Source organism: Porites lutea, chromosome 3 (assembly GCF_958299795.1).
Source record: "Porites lutea chromosome 3, jaPorLute2.1, whole genome shotgun sequence".
NCBI lineage: Eukaryota > Metazoa > Cnidaria > Anthozoa > Scleractinia > Poritidae > Porites > Porites lutea.
The window spans coordinates 27,897,940-27,910,510 of record NC_133203.1 but is presented as its reverse complement, the minus strand read 5'-3'; the positions used below and the strand labels follow the sequence as shown (position 1 = coordinate 27,910,510).

Genomic DNA, 12,571 nt, shown 5'->3' with positions numbered 1-12,571 from the left:
CTGTAGCATCACCTTAATTTAGTCTTTTCATTATCTTAAAATATGCTCTTCTAAAATTTACTAAACGTTTTTGACGTAAACTGCGCACTTGTCAGCGCCATTTTCAACATCTGCTTTGAATTTCGTTGCAGAGCTACCGTAAACTTAAACTCGGGCGTCATTTTTAGCCCGGCCCCCAGTTATAGACGCATCTACCTATAAGCAAAAGCGTACATCCGGTTATAAGCCCTCGAAATCGGATCAGTGAAAGTTTCTGAGAAACTGCCCATGTTAGGTGAACTAAGGAAAAATGAGAGAATGATTTCTTCATAGTTCCAACACCAACTGTAAGCACGTGTTTTTTGTTGTGGTAAAGAGTACTTTTTCAGCCCTCCGTACACCTTATAACTTGAGCCTAAGCTTTTTTCCCGCTGACGAAATAGACCTGGTAAAATCTTGCAGATCACAATTTTCTTTTTAAAGAAATAATTAATGACAATATAGAGTGGCAGGAACTATAGTGCGTTGAATTCTTTATGGCCTATTAAAAATTTTGTAATTGATAAGTTTTGTATAATCGACTGGTTTAAATGAAATAAAGGTTTAGTACTTTTACTCTTACAAGGCGAATTGGCGTTTCCTTTTTATCTGAAATTAGAAGGATTAGATTTGCATACTAACTTATTGTAGATACCTTTTAGGAGAGGACGATCAGTTATCAATCGTTCTAAAATTCAAGATAAGTTGAGGCAAGAGAGAATAAGCTCACTCTCTCTTGGTTGTGGGGAAACCTCAAAACTGACTTATCGAGCTATCTTTTGAAGAAGATCACCCTGGAGACATCTCATTCAACTGATTAATGTCACTCTATAGTTTCCCAGCAGTAATTTGTTCATGATTTTGTGGCTGTGCTTAAAACATCTTTGTCTTAGGAGTGATGGTAAAATACGACACTCTCTCTCATACATATCGTAAAATTCCCTAAATAAGTCCCTTCTTGTATGAGCCCCTCCAAAATCGCCCCTCCAAATATATGGCCACCGGGGGCTTCTACTTGGAAATTGCCCTCAAATACAAAGTAAAACAAAGCAAAAATGGTAAATTTCCTTCCTAGCCCAATCGATTTTGAAACGCAAATTTCAGCTCCATAGATAAGCCCCTCAATAAATAAGCCCCTCAAAAAGGGCCTTTGAAAAATATAAGCCCCAGGGCTTATTTTCGGAATTTTACGGTATATAGTTGCAACTACAGAATTGCCACTTGCAATGTCCTGTGGGCACTGTAGCTATTAATAGTAATATGCATTATTGTCGTATTTAAGACTCTTTCTCATTGTGAATTGTAAATAGTACAATTGTAAATCTGCATTTTTTCTTTTGTTTTTGCCTTGTTTTTATTTGCACACCATGTAACACGTAATATTATATATAATTTATGACAACAACGTGAAGTGATTGTAGCTACGTTACGTCATATCATAATACTTGTAATTTCTTATAATTGTTTTTACGTTTAGTCAGTGAAAATTTCATAGCGAAAGTCTTTTACTCAGCTTGGTCAGTTCCATAAGTTGTTCTTTTAACTATCATAATATAAAATATCGGGATCAATTTTAACCCGCGATCACGATCTATTTTTTTTATCTGCTGACTTTTAGCAAAGCCGATCGTTCACTTCGTTCACTATCCGTTTAAAATAGTAGCTAAAAATTGTCGTTGACTCAGGTAGCACAGTTTTTTTATCAGCGAGATGAAAAGCTCAATGCATTTTTTTTTTCCCAATACGGACAGAACAGTATTTACTTTTATAAGTATCCTCCAATTTTGCAGTGACCTCTCTGCTCCGCAGAGGCCCGCGCTGGGTATTACATGAAAAATCATGCGCTTTCATTTTTCCCTCTCCCCAGCCTCCCTACGACAAAAAGAGACGGCGACTGCGGGGGAGAAAAACTCGTTACTAAATTTATCTATTAAATGGGGAACCTTTCAACTGAGTCAGTAGACTGCGAGCAGTCGCTCTTTTTCTTATTTAGTGAGGGCAGTGTACGTCCGCGCGAGCGTCGAGCGGCGACAACGCGAGATGCGTCAGAACAGCTTTAAAGTGGAGCTCAGTAAAGGTCTCCTAAACATAAGAGGTCAGTTTGGTAAAGATGAACGGATGCAGATAATTTCCACTGTATGTCAGGTAAATCGCACCATCTACGATGCCATGCGAACGGTTGGTAAAGACGTACATGTCTTGGTGTGGCCGTATGTTGACATCGGAGAAGATAAAGTTGACCCTCTGCGCGATGAAAGAGTATTGCAAGTGTTGGAAAAATCAGAGAAAGTTGATATGGAGCACTACTGCATTACACCGGGGTGGTCGTTTGATGTGAGAGAAGGTCCTTATGGTATCCACTTGGCTACGAACACCCTGGGACAGTTTCTGTTTACCTCAAAAGAGCTAACGACCGTGCATGTTTATGATAACAATGGTATGTTTCAGTTTAGTTTTAATCCCCAAACCGATGATGCTAAAACAGAGATTAGATTGGCTGATGTCGTCGCTGAAGACGTTAGCGAGAAGATCTATTTACTGATCGAACTGTACAATGAAAAGCAGCCAAAAGGTTTTAAATAAAACCGCTGACCTACAGTACAAGTTTCCTGTGAGAAGCGGGTACAGAGTGATGGTTAGCGGCAGCAAACTAGTAATATCGGGATCAAGAGAGGCTCACGTGTACAATCAGAATGGTGAGTTTGATCGTAGTTTTGAGTTTTTTAAGAGTGAAAGCGACAAGACCTTCATGCATGATTGTACTGCTACTTACGAAGGTCGCATCTTGATAATGCACCGTAAAGGAGTCTTCAGCGATTACCACTGTGTTCATGTATTCACAATGGAGGGACAGGAAATTGCAAAATTCAAATTTTGCGTCGGATTAAATTTATGCAGTATGTTCTTCTCACCTCGCTCTGCAGGTGAACATGTTGTCGTCGCTGGTTGCAACTGTGGAGGTGAGATCATAACAGTGGAGTTATACACTGTGGATGGAAAACTTGTGCGAAGAATTCTACTGCGTCATAAATTTAGACTTGTTTTCGATGGAATTACGGTGACCATGGAAGGACACATTGCTGTGTGTTTTCTTCCTTTTGGTAGCAATAGAAAGGTAGTTGTATACAAAAACTAAAAGACGCGGCTTTTTGCCTTGACAAATATTGTGAGGAATCTGATACAAAATAACTGAGTTACAGCACTAACAAGCTTTTTCTGTTCAAAAAACTTACATCTGTATTTCATGAAATCTGTTTAGGCACAGGCCGTTAACACAGCACTGTTAATTATGACTTTCGTAATTGTTAAAAAAAACTTAATAATGTTGTTTAAAAAGACGTTTTAATCTCTGGATCCCTTTAAAATTTCAAACGATGTAATATTATTTTATTCATTAGTTGGAATTTTTTGCTTAGAAAAAAAAAACGGAGAATGGCCCGGCCACCAAAATCCGTTGAACAAATAAAGGATTTAAAGAGATTTTTTTCTCAGGCGACAAAATCCTTTTTTCCTTGAGAACTACCCTTCTTTGGATCACCTTATTTCGCGAACACGAACAATTATTATAGTTTCTTTAACTGAGGTAGGTGTCTCAGATGCAAACAAAGTCGTAAAAGCGAAAAATTGGTGTGTACAGGTACAAAATTTTTCAATTGTTTACAAACGCCAAAGTCTATTTTTCGTCATACTGCAAACAGCGCCCAATACTCCCTCTTAGATTGAAAACTTAAGCGCTTAGGTTGTTCATTTAACTGCGACGATCACATCCGCTTTCATATCGGCGGATGAAGCCGGATGTGAACTTATATCTGTTTAAAAAAATATACAGCATTACCTAAATGTCGGTCAGATTAATTTGTATAATGAATCACTTCAAATGAGCTTGACTTCGTTTCTTGGGAAAACAAGAAAAATCGTGAATGAGACCTCGTGACTACCTACACCCGAGATTTAGCATTCTCAAACAACCATTTTCACTCCTAGCCAAGTTGGTTTATAATGGGTCACACATTTTGAGGTATGATTTCCATGCTCTGCTATATTTAAGACCATGATCTTTAGACACTCAAGTTTTCTTGGGGAAAGATTCCTCATCATGAGTTACCTTCAGCAGACTCCTGCTTGACAGGACTGATTTTGAACTACAACCGCTTTTATTATTCATCCAAAATATGCGCCCTTTTCTGATTGGTTCAAAGGCCAACTGGTGCTTACCATATTTGGAAAATGCGAGCAATATACCATCGATTCGATGGTACATTTCAGTGGAAACGAGGTTGATTGATGGTATATTTGATTGGAAACCAGGCTGCATGGGAAATAGACCATCGATCAACCTCGTTTCCTCGCGCGGCTAGCGTTAGCTATTATTCACGATTGAACTAAAAAATGGCGTTCACGGCTATCCGAAGATGAAGTAGCTGAATTTCTAACTAAAACTGTACGGAATAAATGCAAAAATACACAAAATATATCGCTCGTGGATAACATCCTCCTCGATCTTCATAATTCTTTACATCCTACTCAGCCTTATTCAATAATTGCTAAATATGTAACAACCGAACACTCTAAAATAGCTCTGGTGTGTTGTCTCGCCTTAGGTCGCTGGCAATTGAATAACATAGTAATTTTCTGTTTCCCCCAATTTGATTTTCTCTCTAATTTTTCCTTTTTTTATGTGATGTGTAATCAGTACAATAAGTGTATTCCTTTCTTACAAAACTAACGTTAGATGTTTATAATACTAAACAAAGTTCATATACAAAGAACGGCTGCGCAGCTATACCTGTAAATGATAGAATATGCTTAGTATAAGCAAAAAATCAGATCGGTGGAGAATAACATGCATATTATCTTGATATTTCGTGAAGAGTTGATTTAATGCAGGACAAGAGCTCTTCGCTGGCATTTGAATTAGTGATGTAAAATTTACTTTACGAATCTTGATGATCCTTAGAAATGTTATATTTGTTAACAGTAGATAACAGCAAACCTTTAAGATTATAGGTACGTAAATTTAGTAATTTTTGTTAAAAAAGAAAATAATAATTATGTAATGACTGTATAGAGTAACAGGAATTTAATTAAATTCTTTCATAGCCTCAATTTTTTTTGTAATACCCATTTTTGTGTAATTTCTCCTGTATTCATGATTTAGTTATGGTGATTTTTTGTTGCAATCAAATAAAGAGTGCTGTACCTTACCTTTATTGTAAATAGACCAATACCTCTGTTTGAAGAGGCAATAAAGATTTAGTTCTCTGTTACAAGGATTGACGTTGCCTACATACCTGCATAACATACCTGAGAAGGTCGAGCAGGACGTGATTTGCACGGTATACTGGGGTCCACACACGTCCAAGTTCTGTATTTTTATTTATTTATTTATTTATTTATTTTTATAGCTGCGAGCTATGTTAAGAAACGATTGGGGCGCTGATGACCCGGCTGCCTTTTGCTATATGAGTCGACCTCAGCCAGTAGATGTACCTTTCTGCACTAACCTATATGAATATAAACACAAATGCAGCAAATCACTGAGAATATTGGATTATGGCCTGTGCGGTAACGCCATAACGCCACTTTATTAAAGAAAATGCAAACAACTAGTACAAAATAGAAATGAAAACGTCAAATAGAGTAAGCCGTGCCAGGGGGGCCAGAAAAAACCTAACCTAAAAAACCCCGTGGGGAAAAAAGGGATAGGAAATCTGGGGCGGGCCAGGCACGACTTAAGTCCCCCGCCAAGACTACTAACAAACTAAATAATTGCAATAAACAAACAAAAACTAAATAGCAATAGTTTGAGCAACTTTTAAGCGATCACTAACGGTGTGCTTAATGTATCTGTTCTTTGAAGTGGCACATTTCCAGCCAGCATGCATATCTAGCAGATCAGCGGAAACACTCCGACAAGCAGGATTTGAGGCGGCACCAGACTTTATACTGTGCGTGCCGTAAAGAGCAATGTCACCTACAAATGGTTTAACAAATTTCTTAAATTCATCTCTTAGCGTTGAATATGAAACTCCTCTAGAAGCATGAAAACACTCCCTAGACTTAGTTTTAACGATTCGCCTAACGAGGGGCGAAGATGACTCACAAGTTGAAGGGAAAAGCTTAAGTAACCTTTCGGTGATAGAAACTGGGCAAGTAGCCTTATGAGACCTAGCTAGAAAGGACGTATGCCCTTCTCTATACTGATCATTTTTACGTTTAGGAATAAAAAGTGACATGTACTCGTTGAAAATAGAGACATCTCTAACTGTCAAATTGCGAATTTCGTCCCTACGAAAAAACCCAGCAAAGCCAACCAAAAGGACGAAAAGAAAACGAATAACGGCAAGCGAACTACTAGAAATATAATATTCAGCGATCCTTAAAACTGTGTCAACGGATAAAGGCTCTTTGGGTTGAACAGGACGAGCAAGCTTCCTTCTTGCACCCTCCAAGGACGACTTAACAAGGGGGTGACCAGTAGGGCATTCTACAATACCGGCCAGACTATGACCCCACTTAATACCATAAACAACTGACTCTATAGGAGATATCCCCGTATTATTAGAAATAGAAACAGCAGTAAGTTCGCTGATAAAGAGAGCAATGTGCAGTGGCTTCGCTGGAATAACTGAAACGCCAATCTTAGAATCTGCCCATTCACGCCATCTGATCCAGCCAGATCTATACTTCTGCACGGTAGAGGGAGCCTTGGACTCAAACTGTAAATGGAGAAGGTCTGGAACAAGCTTGCGCAAGGATGGATCGGCCAAAGAATTCGCTTCACTCCAAATCCCGGATTGGAGAACATCTAAAAATAAAATAAAAGTAGGCAGGAAAAGGCAAAACATTTAAAAATTATAATACAGTAGAAAATATGATGCTGCATCATAATCATGCAGCACGGACAGTACTACAGCGTAAAAACGACATGTAATGAGAAACAACGACAAATGGAAGCCGAACTGGCTGGGCCCAGTAGTGCTGTAAAAAACAGTAAAAAATACAACAAAATAGCAAACATTCGATAAAACAAATGTAGACCAATAAAATAAAACATAAAATAAGGCCAACTGCGTGGTGAAGCGGACATCGAACTCCGAGCCAAGAAGACGCTGCCAAATCAGGCAAAAAATACACCGCCAAATCAGGCAAAAATACGCTGCCAAAACAGGCAAAACAAAGCTGCCAAATCAGGCAAAAATACACTGCCAAAGCAGACACGATAACGGTGCCAAATCAGGCAAATAAATAATACCAAAACGAAGCTAACGAAAGATAAACCTAAAACACCGACAATAATGAGCTGTAAGGGGAGACAAAAATGGGAAAGCTCACCTAAAATCTACCCGCAAAGCTAAAATTTTAAATTTCGGGCAGCCGCTGAACACCGACGAACGCGCTTTGTAAATCTGCTTCTGTCCTGGACCCTCCAGCAAGAGGTCTTCAATACAAGGAAGCTCAAACACTTCTTTAACAAAAGACTTGAACTGGGAGGCGCTGTCGTGCAAAAAAGGCCAAAAATAGGCCGAAGGCCACTCTGGAACGATCAAAGTGCCGTAACCGGAGCAGGACGAGAGAGCCCTAACTGAAGGCACAATGGCACCCACCGGAGGGGAAACCCAGTTATTCTCATGTCGCCAATCCTGAGCCAAGGCGTCCACACCGCTGCAACCTGGGGAAGCAAATTTAGAGTTGAACCTCGGAAGCTGGGCATTGTAATAGGACGAAAAGCGATCAATTGTGTGAGGGCCCCATTTAGCGTCGACAAGTCGAAATACCGAGGGATTGATGGACCAGTCGTCTTTATCAATAAATCTGCTAAGAAGATCTGCTCTTTCATTAAGAGACCTAGGGATCCACTGGGCTTCGAGAACGATGCTGTTGGCAAGACAAAGATTGAAAATATCCATAGCCAGGGCCTGGAGGTGAGATTTGGAGCTTCCGATAGCAACTATTCTGGCGGCGGCCTGATTATCAGTGAAGATTTTAACTCTCTTGTGTTTCAGTTGAGCCACGTAAGAAAGCAACACGTAAAAAATTGCTTTCAGCTCGCGAAATGTAGAGCTTTGGCCGATATCCTCTCTCTCCCAGGAGCCGTCTAAAGTATCCGAAAATCCTCCGAACGCTACGTTGCTAGCATCGGAAAATACAACGGTATGCGTAGCTAACGGTGGCCTAATAGAATAGCCGTTTAAGCAGTCGATGTTGCAATACCAAAATTTCAGTTCTTGTAAAAGGCTCGGAGGAAAATGAATTATGTCATCCCAAGCCGATCTGGTTTCAATGGCGAAGTACATTTGTCTGGTCAAAAGACGAGAAATTGGACCAACAGCTAACGCAGCTGAAATGATAGTGCCTGCTATTCTCGCTAACTCGCGAAATGAAGAGAATCCATCCTGAATCGCAGAATCTAGCAAGCCTTTAAGCTTGAGAACTTTCTTCTCGGGAATCCGGAAACACATTAAAATAGTATCAATAACGAAGCCTAGCCATTCGCCAATTTGAATTGGATCCCAGTGAGACTTTTCCTCGTTACAAAGAAGACCAGATGAAGAGAGCTCTTTACGTTGAATTAAGCTAGCTGCCACGGCAGAACATTTGTCTGGTCGACTCCCGAAACCATCGTCCAAATAAATGAAACTGTTGTGCCCCATAGAACGCCAACGCCTAACTAACGGGCGCATTAACTTGGTAAAACAAAAGCAAGCGCTACTTAACCCGAAAGGCAGTACTGTAAAGGAAAAATATCTGACGACGCCAGAAAAAGGCCACGCGAAACCAAGGTACTTTTGGTGGTCGAGACAAATATCGACATGGTGGTAACCGGACTTAAGGTCCCAAGAGAAAAACCAGTGTCCTTCATCGAGAACTTGAGAAAGCGATCGTAAGTCCTCGTACTTGAATGTAGGTTTTACTAAATAATTGTTTACGTGTCTCAGATCGATAACCAGGCGAAGCTTCTTCCCAACAGCGACTGTCAAAGGATTAACACAATACGGGGGTAATTCGTGCTCAACAATGCAGCCGTTACTTAAAAGCTCGCTAATAGCATCAGCGACAAATTCCGGATGCTGAAGAGCTGATCTATTGTTCTTCAAAAAGCACTGCGAGGGGTACTCGGCAAACGGCAATCTGTAACCGCGCCTAATCATATCAAGGACAAAATCTGGAGCATCTAAAGTCTCGACCCAAAAGTTAAACGAAGATTGCAAGCGACCTTTCACGCCACTGCTTCCGCCTTTCGCACTAAACTCGTCGCCACAACAAGACAATAAATGAATTAAATCACACTCAACTTCATCACAGGTCGACGAGGCGCCATCTAGTCAATCGCGTCGAGAGCTACTCTTCGAAGAATCCGCAGGCTTCAAGCAGGTGGAACTCAAATGACCAAAATCCCCGCACTGAAAAAAGGGGAACACATACAGAAAAACATGAAAATAAAATCCATAACATAAAAATAAAAGAACAGTGTTGTAGCGTGTGGCGTTGCAGACCCGAAGGAAGAACATACTGACTGACAACAACTTATATATGAAACGCAATTAACACGTATTACGTAACTACTGAACACTTCATTGAAAAACACAATGAAAATACCAAATTCAGAACGTGCAGAAAACAAATATCTGCTAAACTTCGTACCGCAGATATTTTGATATTCTGCACTAACCTATATGAATATAAACACAAATGCAGCAAATCACTGAGAATATTGGATTATGGCCTGTGCGGTAACGCCATAATCGACGAAGAAAGAAACAAAGATAGTAAAGCGAAAAAGTGCTGGGTACTTATCTTAAAGCAGGGGCCCAAACGACGAGCTGGTCTAGCCTCCGGGCGTGAGACCAAATCGCTGGATGCGTATCTTGACGAAGTCGCCCGAGATGTAGAGGCGGAGCCACTGCCTTTGTCGCCAGAACGGGCACGACGACGTTTTTCCTTAGCGACCTTTCTCTCAGCTCTCCTCTCGGCCCGGTAAATTCTCTTCTCATCATCTGAGTCAGAGGCGAGTTCGTCGGATAGATACTCATTGACCGTCGCCCATCCAAACTCGCTCTTGTCGGCTAGCTTTATTGCTTTAACACGCTTGGACACTAATTCCGTACCTGACTCCAAAGCAGCCTTAGCTTTTTCATAAGATTTGTGCTTCAGTGCGTCGGAAGCTTCGTCTAGCTTGTCCAGCGCCTGGAGGGAATGGTCTAACTGCTGCTGGTTACCCTTTCTCTTGCACGTGTAATGCTCGCGACGCGCCTTCTTAACAGCTTGCTCAACGGACGAACTGTTTTCCTCTGAAAAACGCTTGGCAAAATCGGTAAGCCGAGATTCAATGACCTGTGTAAGGTTGTCGGTTAAAGAACCTATAGAACGAGTAACGGCAGCCTGTATAGCAGCGCCAATAAAAGGATCTACGACTTCAGGGTTCGGACGAGAACGAACATTGCTGTCCTCCGCGTCACTCATGTTAAACAGAACAGTGTTGTAGCGTGTGGCGTTGCAGACCCGAAGGAAGAACATACTGACTGACAACAACTTATATATGAAACGCAATTAACACGTATTACGTAACTACTGAACACTTCATTGAAAAACACAATGAAAATACCAAATTCAGAACGTGCAGAAAACAAATATCTGCTAAACTTCGTACCGCAGATATTTTGATATTATTTTTTTTCTTTCGTTAATGCTTACGAAGTTAGCCTGAATGGTCTGAATGTTCGCCGTCTCCTCGAGGTTTTAGGAGGGCACACAAACGGAGGGGCTTATAATCGAATGTATTTTTTGTTTACTGGTTGATGGACCTATACATTTTTGGCGGGGGGGGGGGGAGGGGGGTTAAAAGTGGGGGCTTATAAGATGGATTTTAAGTTTATATTTTAAAGGTAGAACAACTATCGTGCGTTACACCGAGGAATTTACGTCTAATCATTCTTATGCGGGCACCTTTTTTTCACTCCCTAGTTTGTAAAACAGTCAAATTTACCGCTAAGTCTTAACTATCATTCTGAAGCAAATTTTGAACCTTTTGAAGCACTGTTCAGGGGCACCGAACGTCAATTTTCGAAAAATATCTGTTCGGAAGACGATTTAAGATGTAGAATTTTCGGAACATTTCCTGTAAAATTGCTTGCTTGCCTGCCTCTCCTAGGATTTTCGAACATCTAAAAAACGGTATAATTGCCCATTTTTAACGGATTTTTACCCTAAAAAGGTCACCTAGAATTTTCGGGAGCATTATTTCTGGTTGAAAAGGTAACTTTTGATTCCTATCCTATTGAAAACTTTTTAGGGGATAAAAACATCCCTATATCTACCGTTTAAATACTAAAGTAACGTAAAGTACGTTTAACCATGCTATGTTTAAGTGGTTGTGAACTATATTCTCGTTGGATGCCCCTGACTGTTAAAAATTAAGGCTTCATTTGAATTAGATCACTCATATAGGATTGAAAAGTCACACGTGCACAGTACATATAATTCGAAGCTTCTAGAAGTGAAATCGTTGAAATGGTAACTTATCGCAGTCTAGAATAAATGATTTCTTAGAACGATGTTACTTGTCGCATAATTTGCAGAAAACGCGCGGTAATGAATTTAATTGCTATAACTGCTGTTTGATCGCCAAACATTTCACGTTGCACGTAAAAGTAATCTGTGCGGGTCACGGATACAGCAGACAAAACTAACCTTCGCCGCACGCGCGCGAACTTTAATTTAAATAGATTTCAAATAATTATCATGGGGCACAGGGATTCGCTCTCTTAGCTTCTTCTTGATAAGGATCGGAGCGCAGGTGATGATACATAAATTTCCCCTATTTAAAGTTGTTGGCAGTTTTTATAAGGAGCGGTCAGTTTTTTAATGAAAGTTTTTGCTTTGAGGTAAATAACAGATGGATAACAGAGCCAAAGCGGCATCTGTTCGTGTTTTGTGTTCCTGGAGGGCGGTGAATAACCTGATCGTGCTGTTTTAGCAGTGGCGGATCTAAAGGAGGGGCCCCCTTAATTTAAAACCAAACTGAGGCCCGACGGGCCGAAAACATTTTTTTCGAGACCGCCCCCCGCTCCTTATCTGGTGGTCTTGATCCGCCACTGTTTAATGCGTAATTTTCTTTTTGGTAATTAATGGTTTGGATTGTAAATTGCTTGGAGGCCCTTGCAAACAGGATAACCGACACCTGCTTTGCAGGTGAGGGTTTCGTTTGTTCATTTGGTCGCATTAAAGCCTGGGACAAGTAAGACTGAAAAAAATCAGCTAAACGGATAAAGTAATTATAACGTGTACAAGGATAAACTATGATGACCAGCACTACAGCTATTGTAACATGCAGTCCCGGGGGGGGGGGGGGGGGTACTCCCGCGAATTTTGGATAGGGGTGTGTCGCGAAGGTTCGTGAACCCTAACCCTATTTAAAAACTAAGAAATCAAAAACTGATACCCTTTTTAAGGCCCAAAGCCGAAAAATGACACCCTATTCAAAGAAAAACAAAATTATTAATAGAAAGTCATATTATTAATTAATAATGTGGCTTGAAGAGACGTTACGTGT

General features: G+C 40.4%; 2 protein-coding genes across 2 annotated transcripts; both read right to left on the bottom strand.

Annotated features, from left to right (window-relative positions):
* Nucleotides 1-5,781: 5,781 nt before the first annotated feature.
* LOC140932081 (uncharacterized) lies at nucleotides 5,782-9,229 on the bottom strand. The gene is made up of 2 exons (XM_073381739.1): nucleotides 7,415-9,229; nucleotides 5,782-6,826 (listed from the first exon to the last, which is right to left on the bottom strand). The coding sequence occupies exons 1-2, from the start codon at nucleotides 9,168-9,170 to the stop codon at nucleotides 5,808-5,810; spliced, it is 2,775 nt and encodes a 924-aa protein (XP_073237840.1). The 5' UTR covers nucleotides 9,171-9,229; the 3' UTR covers nucleotides 5,782-5,807.
* A 509-nt stretch (nucleotides 9,230-9,738) lies between these two features.
* On the bottom strand, nucleotides 9,739-10,682 carry LOC140932080 (uncharacterized). Its single transcript, XM_073381738.1, has one exon. It carries the CDS (start codon nucleotides 10,534-10,536, stop codon nucleotides 9,739-9,741), a length of 798 nt encoding a protein of 265 aa, XP_073237839.1. The 5' UTR covers nucleotides 10,537-10,682.
* Between the last annotated feature and the right edge of the window lie 1,889 nt (nucleotides 10,683-12,571).

Bases quoted from the DNA above. Each gene is read 5' to 3' on its own strand.
- LOC140932081 (XM_073381739.1), bottom strand. From the start codon at position 9,170: ATGATTAGGCGCGGTTACAGATTGCCGTTTGCCGAGTACCCCTCGCAG. The intron at 6,827-7,414 runs GTTCGTCGGTGT...TTTTATTTTTAG, and splicing joins GAAGCAGATTTACAAAGCGC to ATGTTCTCCAATCCGGGATT.
- LOC140932080 (XM_073381738.1), bottom strand. From the start codon at position 10,536: ATGTTCTTCCTTCGGGTCTGCAACGCCACACGCTACAACACTGTTCTG.